The 19,060-nt window shown below is 41.5% G+C and overlaps 1 protein-coding gene across 2 annotated transcripts in view; it reads left to right on the top strand.

Annotated features, from left to right (window-relative positions):
- The first annotated feature begins 3,775 nt into the window (after window positions 1–3,775).
- The window catches only part of LOC128342003 (interleukin-20 receptor subunit alpha-like), a 39,251-nt gene continuing 23,966 nt past the window's right edge, over window positions 3,776–19,060 (top strand). The window contains exons 1-3 of one of the 2 annotated variants that reach the window (XM_053288788.1): window positions 3,776–4,137; window positions 12,142–12,271; window positions 14,483–14,661. In XM_053288788.1, the coding sequence (XP_053144763.1) occupies window positions 4,044–4,137; window positions 12,142–12,271; window positions 14,483–14,661 (403 nt within the window). In that variant the 5' untranslated portion in view covers window positions 3,776–4,043. Of the gene's footprint in view, window positions 4,138–4,363; window positions 4,462–12,141; window positions 12,272–14,482; window positions 14,662–19,060 lie in introns of those variants that run through there. The other variant, XM_053288798.1, reaches the window with a different exon arrangement.

The raw sequence follows: 19,060 nt of genomic DNA, 5'->3' as shown, positions 1-19,060 counted from the left end.
TATCAACCCTGACAGAATGAACAAGCCAAGTTTCCACCTCTGCATGTGAAGGCATCTGCTGACAGGAATGATTTTGCTAAAGAGAAAATATTTATCCATTGTTATGAACATAATTTTTAGAAAATATAAATCCAACTATATTTTGAAATAGTGTATTCAATAACTCAAGAGAGATTTTTTTTCTGTTTGCTTTTCTGATTGACAGTAAAATAGTGTTGTGTTTGTATTCAGATTACCCATTGGACTCCTTCCACCCAAACTTAATTGCATTCTTTTAAAAAGCTTCACATATTTGGCTTTGATTTTTTAAAATTCCTCTCGGCCTTCCAAATTCTTGCATTGTTCCAGTGCAATCCATCTGGCAGTGTACTGTGCTATTTGGACTCAATCTTGGAGCGTTATTTACATTTCTAATTTAGAGGTTTCCAGCATCATGTGTGCAGTTTCATCTTCTGTATGCATTTTTCTAGTTAATGCATTCTGGGTGGATGGAAAGAAAAATGTTACTAGATCAATCACTCAAAGATCAGAAGGAGGGAATTGCTTTAATTAACTGGATTACAAACCCATAGGAGACTTCCATTAAAGTAATAAAACAAATTTTATTACACTTAACCACTTGGCTGATTGATTTGGTTTTTTTATATAAAACTGTAATAAAACATGTATTGTATCTTTTCAGCTGCTTTTACTTCCTTGCTTATATTCACACAATCTGAGATATTTAAAAGGTCCCAACTAACTAAGGAATAGGGTTGTCATGTTTTGTTGTTCCCACTTCCCCTGCTCTTATACCTCTGCTGAGTGCAGAAATTCAGCAGATGTAGAGGATGCTCAGTTTTCTCCCATCGTGAGAACCACCAGGATCGTGGGCAAGCCCAGTGGTTCTCTGGTGGCTAGCCGGCCAAAGAAGCCCTCCCCTTAAACGGGGTTAGTGGAGCGAGTGCTTCACTAACCTCGTTTTCCCAATTGCGAGTCACCATGGCATGGCTCCGCACCGCGGCGACTCGCGAGGAGATCCTCTCTGGGAAACTACAACAAGCTTCCCGGTATCGGGGGATTCCCCAGGATGCCCAGCACACTTGCACAAGGCATCCTGGGACTTCCAGGGGCCAGGCAGCCCCCGATCCCTGCAGCCCAGCAACGAGCAGCTGCTCATCTGCGGGGAGAGTGGGCTAAGGATCCTGCTCTCCCCACAGAACCCTCCCAGGCTCTACACACGGATTGTAGAGCCTCAAAGTCTTTCCCACTGTATATCTTCATGAAAAGCTTCACCTGTTAAATTAATAGGAGCAAGGCCAGTAAAAAAAAGTGGTTAACTCTAAGCACTGGTTCCATTTTTGAAAAGAAGAGTTTCTGCTTTCCTCCACTACAAGTGGGGCTAAATACTCTCATGCCACACTTTCCCCATTTATTATATTATTAATTTAATAATATTTCTATAACATATCAATTTCTGACATCCTTGCAATATTCTCAGAAGAGTGTTTTGACTTCACAACAATCCTATGAGATATGTTAGGCTGAGAAATAGTGAACTGCCCAAGACTACCAGTGAGAGTCATGGCTGAACAAGAAGTTGAACCTGGCTTTGCCATGTCCAAGCCCAATATTCTAGCCACTTTGGAAGAAGGACCTATGACATTATAATAGAGTGTAAGGAAAGTTAGGAGGCATGGCACAGATTAACAATAGGCCAAATCCATTCCCTTAAGGCTTCCCATCTGGCCCTAGGATAGCCCTTGATCATCCAGTATAGCTGTTGATTCCTTATGCTTCTCAGACACATTCTCCTAAGCAGAGACAAGCAAAGGGCTCTGTAAGAATGCTCTCCTTATATGTGGTAGCTGCTCATTCTTGTGTGCAAACTAAGGAATCTACCAAAGCTTTTAGGTTTGTGTGGAGTGAGTCAGTAGGAGAAGTCAATGTTACTGACCCTCTGGCTCTACCTGATGAAAGAAATCTCAGTCAATTAATAGTATGAGTATGAGTCAACTAATGAATTACAACCTGAACACACAACCCTTTCTTCTCAGCAACTATAGCTCCAGACTTATCTTCTGGCAAGGAATGGCTGAACTGGAAAGGATTGTACCAATGATAATTTTTACTAGTGCAGGGTAGCTAGTTGCTGTCTTGCACCAATACAGCAAGTGGGCTCCATCCAAGCACCCGTGTGAAGGATTAGCAGGCTTTCCTTCCCAAATTTTCTGCATGGATTCCATTTGGTGTAGTTAAACTACATGTACACTTCATGTATGACAAGCACCTGCTTGTCTGTTTCACTGGATGAATCCCATGTGCCATGTCTGATGATCTAATATGTGTACGTTGATGTGACCCACTGCAGCTTTTGAAATCCAGCTGTAAGCAGGACTGTTGTATGTTGCAAGCTAGACGCAAAACTCTCACAAATGCCTATTTATTTATTTATTTATTTGATTTATATACCACCCTTCCAAAATGGCTCAAGGCAGTTTACAACAGGAACTAACTTCTGCATAGGAAATTAGGATGCCATGAGAAAATTATATACCGCTCTTCAACAACAAAAGTCCTCAAAGCAGTTTACATAGCAAAAGAAAACAGAGGATGTTCTCAAAGTGCTCACCATGTAACAAAGTAGGCACTACCAATGGCCACTGGAGAGATGCTGTGCTGGGCTTGAATTGGGCCAATTGCTCTCTCCCTGCTAAATATAAGTTATTGTAAACCACCTAGAGATGTGAGTTTTGGGAAGCATAGTCATTTTTAAAATAAAGAAATAAATATAAGAGAAGAACCACCACCACCACCGACTCCTCCTTGCCAAGTTAGGAAGGGGATAAAGGAAGAGCTTATGCCAAGGGGCAGCACTTTCCAGGGCGTTATTCACACAGCAGGCTTTACTGCGAGTTTACTGTTTGGCTTTACTGCAAGTTTGAAGTTGCCCCACAAACCAACGTAAAAAGTGGCTTTTTAAATATCCGGGATACAAATCAGGCTACACTCTAATGTGCAATAAAAAACCCAAATAGTGTGTGAAGTGCTCCCCAATAGCTCGCAGGGACATTAGGGTAAATCTGCCTGATATGTGAATGCACACCCTCTATTCTGGAAGAGATGTGAGCTAAAAGTCCTATGTGAAGAACACCCTCAAGTGTCAGTAGCAAGACCTTAGCCCTACATTTACACCGGGAGCGTTCCCAGGTGGCAATTTTACTTTGATTAACCATGGAAGGGCTAGTGTGCATTCACATATTGTCCAGCATTCAGTTGAAGTGCCTGCAAGCTATTGGAGAGCACTGCACTCTATACATGACTCGGGTTTTTCATTGCTCATTGGAGCTTACATAAGAAGCTGCCTTATACCAAGTCAGACCTTTGGTCCATCTAGCTCAGTAATGTCTACACAGACGGGCAGCGGCTTCTCCAAGGTTACAGGCAGGAGTCTCTCTCAGCTTTCTCTGGCTATGCCAAGGAGAAAACATAAGAGCCTCACCTGATTTAAGTCTGGAGTTTTAAAAAAAAGTTATCCACTTTTTGCATCACTTTTTAAGGAAAACTCAAACTCACAGTACTTCACCCCTCTTAATCCCACGGTAAAGCCTGCTGTCTGGAAAAGCTCCTGAAGAGTTGAAGTGCAGGCTGCATGTCTTCTCACCATGAGTAAAGGGGTAAGAGTGGGGCAGAAACAAGCATGGCTTCACTGAGAGTGTTTTATAGTTCTAGACAGAAATAGATAAGCTCCAGTCTGCCAGGGGGTTTGGTCTGCTCCACCTGCCGGGGGCGGGGGAGGAACCGACCAGGTGCAAAGAGGGAACGCTCGTCATCTCGGCAGACGCAGTCGCTGCAGCCTGCAAGCTAACTGAGAAGAAAGCAGAGACAAGCAGGACTTCTTCAGCCCGGCTTGTAGGCACTGCTGTCGCTGTCTCTTTGGTCGGATAACAGGAGAGGGGCATGGCAGCTCCCTCCGCTCATTGAGCCCCCCCCCCCCGCACGGTTAGGCAGCCCCTGCCTTTAAGCGGCCATGTGACCCGCGCGCCTCACTCCATCCTCTCTCCATGTGTGACCCCCAAGCCCTGAAATGGGGGTCGACGACGGCTCCCTGGCTCTTCCTGCTTCAGCGGGTCGTTCTTCTTCCTCTAGTGGCGTCAGGTAGGTCGTGCGAGGAGGAACCGCTGCCAGCCTTTGGCAGGTGACCCCTTTCTGCCGCATACTTGACTTAGTGGCTTGCTTTGCATTTTCGTCGTGTTCTTTGTAGCCATCTCGCGGGCTTTCTCAGGAAACTTCGAGCGGGGTGGGGCTGCCAGGTCACTCGGTAAAAAATTAGGTTGAACGGAATTGTTGTTTGTCTTCAAACTTAAGAGATCTTTCTTCTGGACTATTCATAGCTGTGATGCTATGGAAGAAGAGAGGTGCCTGCTCCGGGCTCAGCCCTGATAGTTGCTTGCAATACCAGAGTTCAGACCTGGAACACAGGTACTACTGACACATTAAGAGAACCTCTGAACCTATGGAGGAGAGTGCATTTCTCAGGCGCACCTTTTAAAAAGGCACTGCTTAAACATATTAGACAAAGCTTCTAAACAGGACTGGAGGCTTAGGAGAAAGAGGTGCTGTTATGATTATATTTATTATTATTTATTATTTTGCTGTAGTAATAGTCAGGCTTTAGGGAGGACTGTGCCTCAATTAGAGTAAACTAGCACTGGGCTCACTGGAGTGAGCCCAGAGACAAAATTTTAAAATGGGTCCCTTGCTGATACACACACACACACACACACACACACACTTCACAATATATAGTCATGTGACTTGCCTCTGGGGGCCCCCTTGAGGCGTGGGGGACCCCAGGCAGCCGCCTCCCCGTGCCTAATAGTAGTTACGCCCCTGCTAGGCGCAGAGTGTCTGTGCCCCTAGTTCTCCCTTACTCCCCCCCTTCAGCCCCATTTTGTGTCCCCCCCCAGTTTGTTCCCACCCACCCCTACCAGTTTGTTTTCCCTTGGCGGCCAGACTTCTTTTCCCCACCCGCCGCCGCTTCTCCTCCCCACTACTTCAAAAAAGTCTGCCGTTCGCTGCTCCCTTCCCCGTCAGGAACTCTTGCGAGGGTTCCGCCACTCTCACGAGATTTCAACCACACATTAGAACCAGCAGGTCTAGGAGAAATAAGTATAAAGAAGATGTCTGGAGAATAGGCTTCTCTAAACAAGGAAAAAAGCCTGGGAGGATCAATCACTGTGGCCAATCCAGAGCGAGGGGCAGGGCTTATTGGACAACAGCCTATAGGAATAGTAGTGGAGGTGTGTGTTCAGTTCTTCAGAGACCTGGAGGTCTCTGATCAGTAACTACTGTAAGGAAAGGGGAGACTAACAGCCTTGGGCTGGAAACCAACTGGAACTTCCTTACCTGGAAGGAAGTAGGAAGGATAGGGACCAGTTTGTTTTAGCACCTGACTCCAAAGGTTCTACATGGTTCACAAAAATAAACACAGGACAATGAGGCCTGCAATGAAGGCCACACATACCTGCAGGAGCTAGTAGCTATAACAATAGAGTGTGAGAAGGAAAGGGGTCCCTTTCCTCTGGCTAAGCAGATTGTGTGTTGCTTTTCCTCTGGCAATGGAACTGGGGCCTGACATGGGAAAGGCCTGAGGATTCATGGAGTTCAGGAAAGCAGAGAAGAGGGAGCTCTGCACTCCTTAAAACTAGCTTAGGTGTGAGGTACATAGTTCTGGGTTTGTTGTTGCCTGAAGTGAAGAGGGGAAATCTCTGATATACATGATAGCTATGTTTCCCTGATCCTTCTCTGCTCTATTACTTGGAACTCCTACAAGAGTTCCAAGTAAAAATTGAGAATTTTGATCAGGGCTGGACTGGGGGCACTGAGAGGGTGGTGGAATGTATGCAGGGAGGGTGCCAGGTTTTGAGCAGAATGGGCAATTAAGGGTGGAAGTATTCACTGTTGCCAAGTGCAATGGGGCACAGGGGTGCCCTGCGGATGGGGCGCACTGGGAATATGCTCTGTTGCCCTGTGGGCCAGTCCAAGCCCAATTTTGATGCTCTGGGCTGAGATTCCAGAATTACAATCTGTTAACATTGCCCTGAAGAGAGACACAATGTAAATTACAAGCACAGTCATTACTCTGGTAGCAGGAATTTGTTTCTCACTTTTGGCACCTTGAGCCCAATGACCATGTGACTCCTCAGAAGCTTGGATCCCTCTGCCAACTCTATAAAGCCACCTAGTCATGTGAGACTAGTTATTTTTTAAGGCTTAGAAGATACTGTTTTTGTAACTCACCACTGAACATCAGGAGTACTTTAAATATATAGTTAAGGGAGAAAATGGAAATATAGCCACAGAACTCAAAATAAAAAGAAAAGAAAACCAATGAAAGCTAGCTTGGGCATTGTATACCATATCAGTGCAATCTTTAGAGCCAAGGCACAAAGCTCCTTCTGGAGGAGCTGCAGTTAAACAATGCTTTCTGGACAGAAGCAAAATTGAGCTTCTGCTGTCATTCTAGAAATTCAGCATATTCCAACTAATCGTTATGTAATGACAAAGACAGAATATGGAACCAATTTTCTTTGTATCTAAAGACAACAAAAACAAGTGAGAGAAACTGATGACATTATTTCTAACCACTCCCAAACCTTTTTCCTTGGGGTGCCCGGGGTGAATAAGTATTTACACTGCAAAATTATAAGATGTAATCTAATTTCCTAGAAGAGTTTACACACATCACATGATATCATCTCTACCATATCGGAAACAGGAAGGTGTTCCAGGCAGATTTAGTTTCAGTAATTAATGCATATCACTAAATGTTAAGTGTCTTTGATTGGGGGGGGGTGGAATCACAAATATTTAGCATTTGGCCAAACCTTTTATAAAGGAAGAAATATCAATGACTATTGAAAAATGTTGCTTAGATTCTCAACTACATTCTTGTCACTGTTTTTTTTTTCATGTCATCTTGTTTGAATTGGGTATAGTTGAGCATTGCAACCACTTTGGCTGATGCACTATGCACTATGAACAATCAAAATGTTATAGCTCTAAGATTCCTCAAATTATGGCAAGTTAAAGAGGAAGAAGAGACAGGAAGAAGTTATTCCAGGTTGAAGATGGGTAAGATATTATAGGGAGCAATTTACATAAAGTTAGACTTACATAAAGATTGCTTCACACATGAAGAATTTGCTACACAGCTATTGTTTACATACAGGGAATTGTGTGTATCGTGACAATGCACTGTCACTTCTGATGAATGCACATGTCTACATGCCATGTGCACATATGAAAAAAAAACCATGCTCAGTGGCAGTGTAGGAATATGCAGTGAAATAGACATTTTATTATTCCCACGTGGTGTGCTAGATTATCAGGTACAGTATGTCTCAAACCTGCGTATTGTTTGCTGTTTGTTTTGGCAAACTATTTACTGCTGAGAACAGGCACCAGAATCTGGGATTTGATGTTTTGGGGGAGTGTTGGTGCCTCACCTCAAGGATTATTCCTATATAATCCTATGGAGTTTGTCCATTTGATTCTGTGGGATTCCTTGGGACCTAGTGTTCCAGATTGTGGGTTGTTGTTGTTTTTGTTTGTTTATAAACCTTTTGCTGTGATTGTCATACTACTTCACAGTCTATATGTAAAAAGGAAAGCATTTTGCCAACAGCTGAGGCTCTATAGATAAAAAAAAAAATCTTGTAAAATATCTGGGGTTAAAGATGCATTAAACTCTATTTTAATAATTCACCACAGGCTAATTGAAAACAATGATTTAATTTCCATTACTATTCCAAACACAAATGCAGGTACTGACATTACAATCAGGAGTTAGTTGAGAGAGAACCTCCTGCATCTATCAAAACAAGTGATTGTGAACATATCAACATTCCTTTTTTTTTGCAAGGTGTTCCCAGAGAACAGTTGTGCAACCTTATATTGCAATCCTCTTCACCTTGAGGCTTTTGAAATTGTTCCAGTTCTTCCTACACAATTCCCTTTTACTATTCCATTGAGCCAAACTTGTTCAGGCAAACAACTGGAAATATGTGTATGGGAATGGGACCTGACTTTGCTTAATGTGCCTGTGTTAAGATGCTCCATTTATGAGAAAATCTGTAGAAGGTATACAGCAGAGAAGTGAAAAGTGCTAGAAGTACTGCTGTTTTTAGACTGCCTCAATATCTTCAGTGACTGTTCAATCCCGCTTCTTCCTCTAGAAGATGTTCTTGATTAGCGTGGAATTTTGCTGTTCCAGGCAACCCCCTGCACTGCCTATTGGTTTGGGTTGTCCTTGGAGGCCAAAATACCAGTGTGCTACAGCATTAAGGGATCAAATTGAAAGATAGCTCATGTTCAAAACACTATCAAAGTAAACTTGCACTTCCTGCTAACTGGAGAGTCCCTAGCTCCTGAGAAGTGGGTTAAAGACACCATAGGAAATCATTTCAATCTTCTGCAGTGTGTGTGTGTGTGTATATATATAATCTCAACATTTTATTTTCAGAAGTCATTTTAAGTAATCTTCAATACATTTACATTTTTTAGTTTCTGGAAGAGAAAGCTGGATTAAATTCCAAGTGGCACCAACAAGAGAAAAAGAGGCAAATCTATTCTGCATTTAATTCAACAGTCTACGGTTTAAGCATTAAAGGCTGAAGTACTGTACACGCTTTCTTGGGAGTAAGCCCACCTAGGACCTTACTTCCAAGTAAAGATGCATAGGATTGTGGTGTAAATTCCATAGATTGTACCTAATTCTCTCTAGATTGCTCCTAGTTTTCTGGAAGCTTGCCCTATGTCAAGAAAGATGGTCAACATGAGCTAGGTGGTAAGAGATTTGTCTGAATTATAGAGAAAAGATTCCAGTCTCAACAGAACACTTGTTAATAATACAGAGAACAAGGACAGCAGGCCCTTCAGGCAACAGATCTGAACTTATTTTATTGTAATTGGATTTTTATTGCTTAATGCATGATTGCAACCTTTAGTACAGCCACTATTTAACATTTCTCAAGCACCTATGATGAGCACTAGCATTTTATACACAAGAGCCTTTAAATTATATTTTACTCAGTAGTCTACCAAGCAGAACCTATTTTTGGCAGTGAGTCCATCAGTAGTAATGGTGTACCCTGCTTTAGAAAAGAGTTTGATAGGTGCCCCTCTACCATGTAATTTCATGTGAACCATCATTAGTTACGTATATAACTGTGTATTGTCTTCCAGGCAGATATCAATGCTGCAACTGGTACATTGTTCTGCAGTTAACACCATTTGAATACAAATGGTGTATTTAAATCACAAAGGAGACCTATAACATAGCTTCATTTTGACCAAAATTTCCAGTAATTATCCATAGTGACTGACATGATGAGAATTACTCAAAGTGGATCCATAGTACTATTTTGGTGGTGGTTCAAAAAAGCTTTGATCATATTAAGTTATGAGGGTTTTTGTATCACATTGTATGCAGTTCCATTTCTTTATGCGGGTTGTGTGACCACTATTGTACTTAATGTCCAATGTTCATTTATCTGCAGAAATCTATTATACAGTGATCTTTTACATTGGTTTAGCAACAGCTATAAGCAATGTGTATAACTTTTAGCTTTACTTTTAAAAACATGATACTTTAAAAGCAAATATTTCTTAAAACTGCCTGCTTGATTTCGTGATATTACTTCATTGCTGCTGAACCAATACCAGCCTTCCTTTTCTTTGATGTTATTCTCCTCTGTCCAACCAACTCTCCCTCACTCTTGCATCCTCACCCCTCTGCTCTAGAGTGTATTCCTGCCAATCTCCTCCATGGTTCTTCATACACATGTTTTAATTATGTTAATGTTTTAATGGTTTTATATTGTGAACTACCCAGGGACTTTTTTGTATGGGGCGGTATATAAATGTACTACATACATACATACATTTGTCTCCTGCTGTTCTGAAAATTTCTCTTTGGGAAGCAATAATAACATCATTATCAAGGCATTAGGGCAATGGGGAATTGGTGGTTAAGTTCCCAGTCACTGGGAAAATTTTTTAAAAATGCTGATTTTCAGCCAAATTTCAGAGGGAAACATGGGGGAAGCTCCTTGCCATACTTTGCTGCTCTCCCTACACTGCACTGTGCCCCCAGAATGCCTGAAAATTGGCTGAAAATCACCAGGTTTTTTTTTTGTTTTTAAAACAGGAGTCATTTTGCGGCTCCAGGAAACAAAATGGTGGCCATAAATGACCTCCATGAATATTTCTGGCCACCTTTGACCCAGGGATACGTGAGGTCAATGTGTCTCTCCCCCCCCCCGGTGTATGCCGAGGTTGGGTGTCTTTTATCCGACCACGGATACGCGAATCTGCAGATAATGAATCCACTGATAACAAGATTTCCCTGTATCCCCAATGACAGTTCCTGCTGCTGGTCTCCATATAATGACATCTGTCACCTCCTATCAACATGTTTTCACTTACAACCTAAAGAGGTGATGTGAGGTTGAGTTATATTAAATTAAACCTATTACAACCTAGATTATAATATAATAAGTACCTCAAAGAAAGGCTCAGTCTACAGTAATTAAACTATTTTATCTCATATGACTTTCTGGTAAGAAATATAGACTCCCCAGATCTCCCACTTCTTTACATAAGATAAACTGGTGCAGCAGCTTAGATTTGACAATGACAAAGCTGACTCCTTTTATTTGTCTTGTACAGTATTCATAATTACGTGTGTTTATCTATGCCCATAGACTAGAGGAGGGCTGCACAACTTGTGGAGAAAAGCTTGGAGATATATGGGTAGGATCAATATCCTGACTAACAAAGGGAATGGCTGCTAATGGGGAGAAAAGTTACACAATGTAATGAAGCTTGATTTTTAAGCCAGTGGAATAAGCCAGTCCCTACCAAGTATTTAGCTTTTTAAAGACTCTGGCCAGCATCCGGATTAACAAAGTGTGGGTGCAGCAAAGGAAGCACACATACATTTGCTGTAAAGTGTGCTGTCAAGTCGATTTCGACTCCTGATGCCCAAACAGCCCTGTGGTTCTGTTTGGTAGAATACAGGAGGGGTTTATCATTGCCTCCTCCCACACAGTATGAGATGATGCCTTTCAGCATCTTTCCTATATTGCTGCTGCCCAATATAGTGCCAGTGGAGATTCAAACAGGGAACCTTCTGCTTGTTAGTCAAGCATTTCCCCGCTGCGCCACTTAGTAAAGCAGCATGAGCGCTCACATGGTGGGAGGGATTTTTGCCAATTTCGCCTTTCCTCTGAAGTACTCTGTGCCACCCCAAAAAATCTCCCTGAGGGCTGCATGACCCCCAGGGACATGTTTTCAAAGGGTCACAGAGCACTTCAGAGGGAAGTAGAGATCAGCAAAAATTGCTCTTCCTTTGGATCACCCACAATTTGTTAATCTGCTCTAAAAGCTAAAAAATTTGGTAGGGGCTGAACAAATATTCCATTGGCTTAAAAAGCAAACTTCATTACATTCTGGCCTCATTCACATGTAACCAGAGGTCCCTTCACATCTGGTTTTGCTAACTGTACATTCAAAGTGGGCAACCACAGTTACAGCAAAAAATGGACCTGCAGTTTCCCTCCCCAAACTCCATTCTGTACCTTCGATTTTCTTTTAGTGGCCTCCACCTCCAGTTTGGCGGTGCCAGCATTATGTCTGAACACTGGCACCTCTGTTATCCTTCTCCCAAGCCAGAGTTGAGAGAGGAAACTCCTCCCTTGCTCCGGCTGCTATTGACTGTGCAGGCTGTCCTTCATGAAAGAAGGAAGCCCACACAGCCAGCTCCCCCGCCTCTCTGCAGTCTCGCTGACTGCAAAGAGGATGCTCTCTGAATGTGGATGGGAGAGCAAGGGGAGGCGGACACAGAACTGCGTGTCCATTGAACCATAGGTCCATTACAGAACTTCTGTTACACATTCTGCGTTACGTCCAAAGATGGCCTGTGTAACTCTTCTCCTCAGTAGCAGCCATTCCCTCTGCCTCTACAGCCTATCTACCCGGCCAGGGTTTTCTAAGTCCAACAAATTGTTGTGTGAATCACAATGATGTATTATTTGTCCAAATGTCTTTTCAATATGTTTATACATGTTGTTACTTGTTTGATTTCTTTCCCAACAGCATCACACTGTATTTTGCCCAGCCCTCGGACTGTTCATTTTGTCTCCAAAAACATGAAGAATGTCTTACACTGGTTACCACCAGAAGGGATAGTAGAAGATAAATTAATTTATAATGTAAAGTATTTAATGTACGTTTTGACTATTGACTTTTCTGTTGCCATTATTATGTATATAATTTTGCACTATTATTTATATATGCTTTTCCCTTGAAAATGGTCACTGGATAGGTAAGAGTGGAACCACTGTGATATGGTACCCTCTACTCCCGACCTTCTCAGAAGTATTTGAGGAACAAAAGACCATTGAGGAGTTGCCCACTTGATCACTTTGCTAAAATATAGAGCATTTGAGGATTCTCTGTAGTTATTCTCAGCAGTTTGATCCATTTTCCCCCCAGGGATCAAGTGAATAATTGTGTGATATCAGTCAAGAGGCACCTATAAAAGAGGAGCTAGTGATAGTTGCTCACAATATGCCAAGCTTCTTATGGCTGAACTTGATAAGCCAAAATGGGACAAGATTTTCTGAGCAGCTTGTCTGCCTCCTCAGGGGAAAATAATTGAAATTGATTCAATTTAAACAGATATGCATCAGCTTCGGGCACCCCTGCACGATCTGTCTTTTCAGTTGAATCCATGTTGGATCATGCGCAAATGATTTTATCTGCAATATGTCTTGCAAATTGATCACAGTGGGTTAGTGAGGGACCATCAACCTCCTGAGGTGAACCAGCATGTAAAATTTCCTCACTACATGAAATAGCTCCACTGCATTGCACTGAGCAGATACAATGGTTGCAGAGGAGAAATCTCTCTTCATTGTCATCACCATAGCATTTCAGCTGGGTTCTGTCAGACTTGGCCCATATTTTACACCACATATGCCCTATCGACCTCCCCTGCAGCTTTTGTAACTCCACAGTAAACCAAAGAGAAGTCTGACTTCACTGTCAGGCTAGAGGACATTTGAGGGAGATTATATCAAAAGTCTGGACCAGAGGTTCAATATAAAGCCTGTTAACCTGTAAAACACTTAATTTGCCCTTACTATAAGTAAGTTCCATTTAATACCATACAGCATTAAAAATAAATAGTGAATTGCACTATTAAGCTGCAGTTCCACTCCTGACAAAATCAGCTGCAGAAGCTGACTGAGAGAGTAAAGAAGCACCAACAAGCAAGCAGCCTAACAGAACTTCCCAACTAACTGTACCGGTGCAGCAGGGAAACAGCAATTTTTTTAAGCCCTCTCTTTCCCAGGAAGCCCTCTGTGCCATCAAAGAATATGTACCTGAGGGCTGGTGCATACTTTCTTTGTGTGTCAGCTGCTCTCTTTAAATCTTAGCAAGGTCCATATTTTAGACAGTTAATTTTACTACACTTCATGTATTTATTTCTATTTATACAACTGTGTGATCACTTTTCCAACATGTTCAAGCACTCAAAGCAACATACAACTGAGCAGCAAATTAAACTGCCAGTAAAAACTTTTAAAACAGAGTAATCAGTAAAACCTTTTGAAGTAAGAACATTGTGAGCTGCTAACAAAAGTTTTATGACACTGTATTGTGCATACTTTCCAACACCTATGTAGTAGAGAAGCTACCGCTTTAGATTTGGACCTAGGAAACCTAGGTCTGTATTCTTGCTCAGCCATGAAGCTCATTGGCTGACCTTGAGTCAGGCTGTCTTCTCTCAGCCCAGGCTACTTCACAGGGCTAGTATGGAAATAAAATGGGAGAAGAAGCCCCATGTATGGAACACAAATGTAATCAGATTATGCCTTCATCTCTTGCCTGTGGGCTTCCTAGATGCAACTGGTGGGCCACTGTTTCAAAGAGGAGGCTAGTCTAGATAGGCCTTGGACCTGATCCAGCAGGGCTTTTCTGATGTTCTTATGTAAATGGAATTATTTAATGTAATCCTAGCTAGAAGAGGTGCACTGGTACAGCTATGGTGCGCTGATGCTGTGGGGAGGGGCTGCAACTTCTCTCCCCACCCCCATCCCTCTGAAGCCAACTGTGATTCCCGAAAATATGTCCCTGTGGGTCACACATTGCTCAGGGACGTATTTCTGGGAGTCACAGTTGGCTTCAGAGGGAAGGGGAGTTTGACCAAAAAATCCTCCTCCCTTTTGTAGCACAAGCACTTCATTAGTCCAGTTGTCGACCATTGACTATATTGAAAAGTTTCACTGGAAGGGAATGCATAGTAGCCCAGTATAAAAGATCATGGAGTTATTACAGAGAAGCACAAATGCCTGATGGTTTTTATGAAAAGGGATTAGTTCTATGAATGCTAATTGGGTCCCCCCCCTTTCCTTTACTGTTTAAACTTCAGATATGGCACCGATAAATGGATCAAAAATCCAGAATGCAAAAATATCCATCGAACCTGGTGTGACCTCTCATATGAAACACGTGACCACAAAGAGTTATATCATGCAAGAGTAAAAGCCTTTCTAGATGGAAACTGTTCCAGCTGGGCAGAATCACCACGATTTAACCCGTTCACAGACAGTAAGGAGAGACCTAAGCATTGCCATATTTCATAAGAGAGATGGACAGGGTGGCGTTCATGAGTTTTGTGCTGTGAGCAGGGAATTGAACTAGAAGACCACCATGGTCCTCCAGCTCTAAAAAATTTCTAGTCATTAACATCAGGTAGTTGCATACTTATATACTACGTATACACCACTTTTCAAAATAAAGGAATTCCTTTATTTTAGGCTATAAATATATAATGCCTTTAAGACTTGAATTGTGAAATAAACTCAGCTGAAGTATGTCTGAGAAAATATTTATATAGCCAGTATGTTTATATGCAGTGTGGCTGCTGAAATGGGCAACAGTTTAAATGTACTTTGACAATCACACATTATATATTTATTTATTCTAGGCATACCCGTCGCTAATCCCATGGGTGGCAGCTCTCACAAGAGTTCGCAAGCAGCTGCCCATTAGCGACAAGAATAGGAGAAAATAGGGATGCTGGCCGCCAGTGGGCAGCCAGCCAGCGGGAGCAGCAGGCAGCAGTGGGAGCAGGTGGTGGTGGGCCAGCCAAGCCAGTGAGAATGGGCGGGTGGGTGGTCGGAGGTGGCAGGCCAGTTTTCCGGCCAGCCAGAAACTGTGGGCAGGCGGCGGGGGGAGAAGTGGGCCGGGGGGGAGAAGCGGGCTGGTTGGGCCAGCGGAGGCGCAGATGTTCTGCGCCCGGCTCAACTGGTTTGTTTTATTTTATTTACACTTATATCCCTCTCTTCTTCCAAGTCACCCAGTGAGTTTCATGGTTGAATGCGGATTTGAACTCAGGTCTTCCGGGTCCTAGTCCAACACTCTAACCACATTAGTGATTTCATATAGCAAAGAGATTGTGATTGGGAAGATTCAGTATGTTGTAGTGCACTGGAATTAAAGCACAATGTTGTCACAACTACTATGTACATGGAGAGCTGCTTTCCCATCTTCCTCTTTTTGAGTCTGCATAGGACTGGACAAATTGATGTGATCGCTCACTTCTTGCACAGTGCCTGTGGCAAATTGGCTGTGTAAAGTATTCATCATGAGAACAGGTCACAACTTGTCACAGTCCCCTGCCTCTCTCTTTCACACACACATTTTTAAAAGGTTTTTTATTAGAACAGCATTAACATAATTAACAGCATTAATATTTAATATTTAACATATTACACAATACATTTAACAATCATAATTTCCATATATCACAAGAAAATTCAGAATCAGTTCTAAATATAATCACTTGATAACTATAATCTGCCCAAATATGGTAGAACTGTGAATCTGTTCTCTCATCCTTCATTAATTTAATCTTGTCAGTGATCTTTTCTAACAATGCAATTGACCACACCTTATTATACCACTTCTCAACTGTTAACTGATCCAAATATTTCCATTGTTGAACAATTATCATTTTCACTGTCAAAATTAAGAAAATTATAAGTTTCTTATTTTTTAACTTGGCATTATTTCCTAAAAATATATGTAATAGCCCTAATTCCAGAGAACACTCAACATTTTGTTGCATTATAATTCTTATTTCTCCAAATACGTTTTGCCAAAGACCACCACATATGATACCATCACAAGACCACCACATATGATACAACGTCCCCTTTTCCTTACAACCCCTCCAACACTGCATGGAATAATTATGAGAAATATATACTGATTTTGCAGGAGTTAAGTGCCACCAATGCAAAAACTTCCATTGCAAGCAACTCTTATATAGAAACTGACAGAAATCTCCCAGACTCCATAATCATTGCCATTTACTCTCTTCTATAGAACTTCCCAAGTCCATTTCCCAAGTATCGTTCAAAACTCTTGGGGGGGTCTCCTATTTACATTTGTAACAATCATGAATACATTTTAGAAACTGTCCCTTTTGGCTGATCCTGATAAGACAAAACCAATTTTTCAAAATCTGTGAGTGATCGGATTACTGAATTTACTATCTCTCTATTACTCATAATAGATTTAATCTGACTCCCAAATAACCATGGTAATTAGGACCATGGTAATTGATAACCTTTCTGATGCTCAATCTGTTCCCTTTTACGTAGCCCCTCCCCATTAAAAAAAGTCTTTAAATCTATATAACCCATATTTCCTCAATAAATCCAACTGAACCAAAGCAAATGTATTACCAGTGAAGTATCGGGGTACCCCTGACCCCAATATGGGAGGTTCGTTCCTATGCGTGCAAGCAGTGGGCCAATCTGGCCCAGTCTTATCTTGCTCCTTCAGCACTTGCGGTTCCCATGCTAAATGTATTTTTGCTAACTGAGGGGAAAACAACCACCAGGAGGAATGAAAAGCATTTCAGCCTAAACAGAAATCTAATTGCAAACCCACACAAAATGGCTAAGCTTATGTCAAGCGATTGATTTTTAATTTCAACTTATATAGCCCATACACCACCAAGATCAAAATAAGTCTTTAAAGATGTTGATGGGGAGATAGTCCCTATAAAATCCTTGTGTGTTTTCTTCCATATCCGGAACATAGCTTTAGTAAATAAACAAACATTTAATTTTAGCTATTTTTGAAAAGGTTATTTTCGTTTAAAAAAAAAAAAGAACTTGCCTTAAATAGCCTTCTGTCTCTTGTACATTCTCTAGATGGACCCACTGTTTGGTTGAGTCTTCCAATATAAATGAAATCACATGTCCAACATGTGCAGCTTGGTAAACTGGGAATCCCCCATCCTCCCTTCTTTTGTGGCCTATATACTATTTTCCTATTAACCCTCAGTCTCTTAGAGCTAAAACAAAAAATTTCAATTTTCCTCTGCCATACTGATATTATTCTATCAGGAATTTCCACTGGAAGAGATTGAAACAAAAAATTAAATCCTGAAAGAATCATCATTTTTACAGCTGCAATCCATCCTAATATATTGATACGTCCCCCCTACAATAGCAATAGCACTTACATTTATATACCGCTTTATAGCCGGAGCTCTCTAAGCGGTTTACAATGATTTTTAGCATATTGCCCCCAACATTCTGGGTACTCATTTTACCGACCTCGGAAGGATGGAAGGCTGAGTCAACCTTGAGCCCCTGGTCAGGATCGAACTTGTAACCTTCTGGTTACAGGGCAGCAGTTTTACCACTGCGCCACCAGGGAGATGTTTCATCTCTTTACTTAATTTTTTCCAGACTGGGATAAAATTATTACTAAATAATTTATTGAAATTTTTTAGTGTAATTGATACCTATGTATATGAAAGAGTGATATGCAAGAGTGATATATTCCCAAAATATTGGAAACCTCTTTCTGAATTCTAGGGGGAGTATGAAAAAACATCGGTTGAGTTTTGTAATAAGTTTTGTAATAACAAAATTAACTGTTAGACCTGATACCTCTGCAAAATTTTGCAACTCCTCCTTAATATATATAGCAGAATTTCCAGAATTTGAAAGAGTTAAGATCATATCATCTGCAAAAAGATTTAATAAATAAAAAATGTCCCCTATTTTTATCCCATGAATTTGAATATTAGTTCAATACAATTGCTAATGCCTCCATAGATTAAACAACAGAGGATATAGGGAATAGCCTTGTTTAGTATCTCTAGATATTGTAATCAATTCTGAATCATAATTAATTCATTCCAACTATTCATTCTGAACTTTTGTAAAACTATAAATCCAATCAATCATTTAATCATGGACTAGAATTAAATTTCCATAACCGTTGTTTTAAAAAAGATCCTTCCAAACAATCAAAAGCTTTAAATATATCTAATGAACATACTGATAACAAAAGTATATTACTTGTGCAAAAATATATAATATCTAGCAATTTCCTAATAGAGCTAGATATATTCCTTCTGAGAATAAAGCCAGATTGATCTAAATGAATTATTTTATTTATAATTAACTTAAGACGATTTGCCAATAATCTGGTGTAAAGCTTATAATGTATATTAAGTAGTGAAATAGGTCTACTAGGGGTGTGCACAGAACCAGCTGGCCCGGTTCGGTTTGAGTCCAGACCAGACTCAAACCTGATCAACCAAGTCTGGTCCAGCCCCCATCGAACACGCCCCCCCGGTCCGGTTCAGTCTTGCTCACAATTTTTTAAAAATTAAAATGACTTTAAAGTACCTTTAGCCCCTTCGGAGGGCTTCCTGAATGACGCGGGGCGGGGGGTCCTGCAGAAGTTACCCCTTCCCCCACCAGCCTCTGAAGTCACTGCCACAGCCCGGGAAATTGATCATTTTCGGCCCGTTTGGGCCTCTATAGTGCCCAGCGGTGGCCATTTTGGAAAAAATGGCCACCGTGCATGCACAAATGACCTCTGTGAGGCCCTGAGTCATGCCAGGGCTCGCAGAGGTCATTTACCCATGCGCAGCGGCAGCCAAAATGGCTGCCACCACGCACTACAGAGGCCC

Source organism: Hemicordylus capensis, chromosome 1, assembly GCF_027244095.1.
Source record: "Hemicordylus capensis ecotype Gifberg chromosome 1, rHemCap1.1.pri, whole genome shotgun sequence".
Lineage (NCBI taxonomy): Eukaryota > Metazoa > Chordata > Lepidosauria > Squamata > Cordylidae > Hemicordylus > Hemicordylus capensis.
The sequence above is the reverse complement of the archived record's forward strand: the minus strand, read 5'-3'. Positions and strand labels throughout refer to the sequence as shown.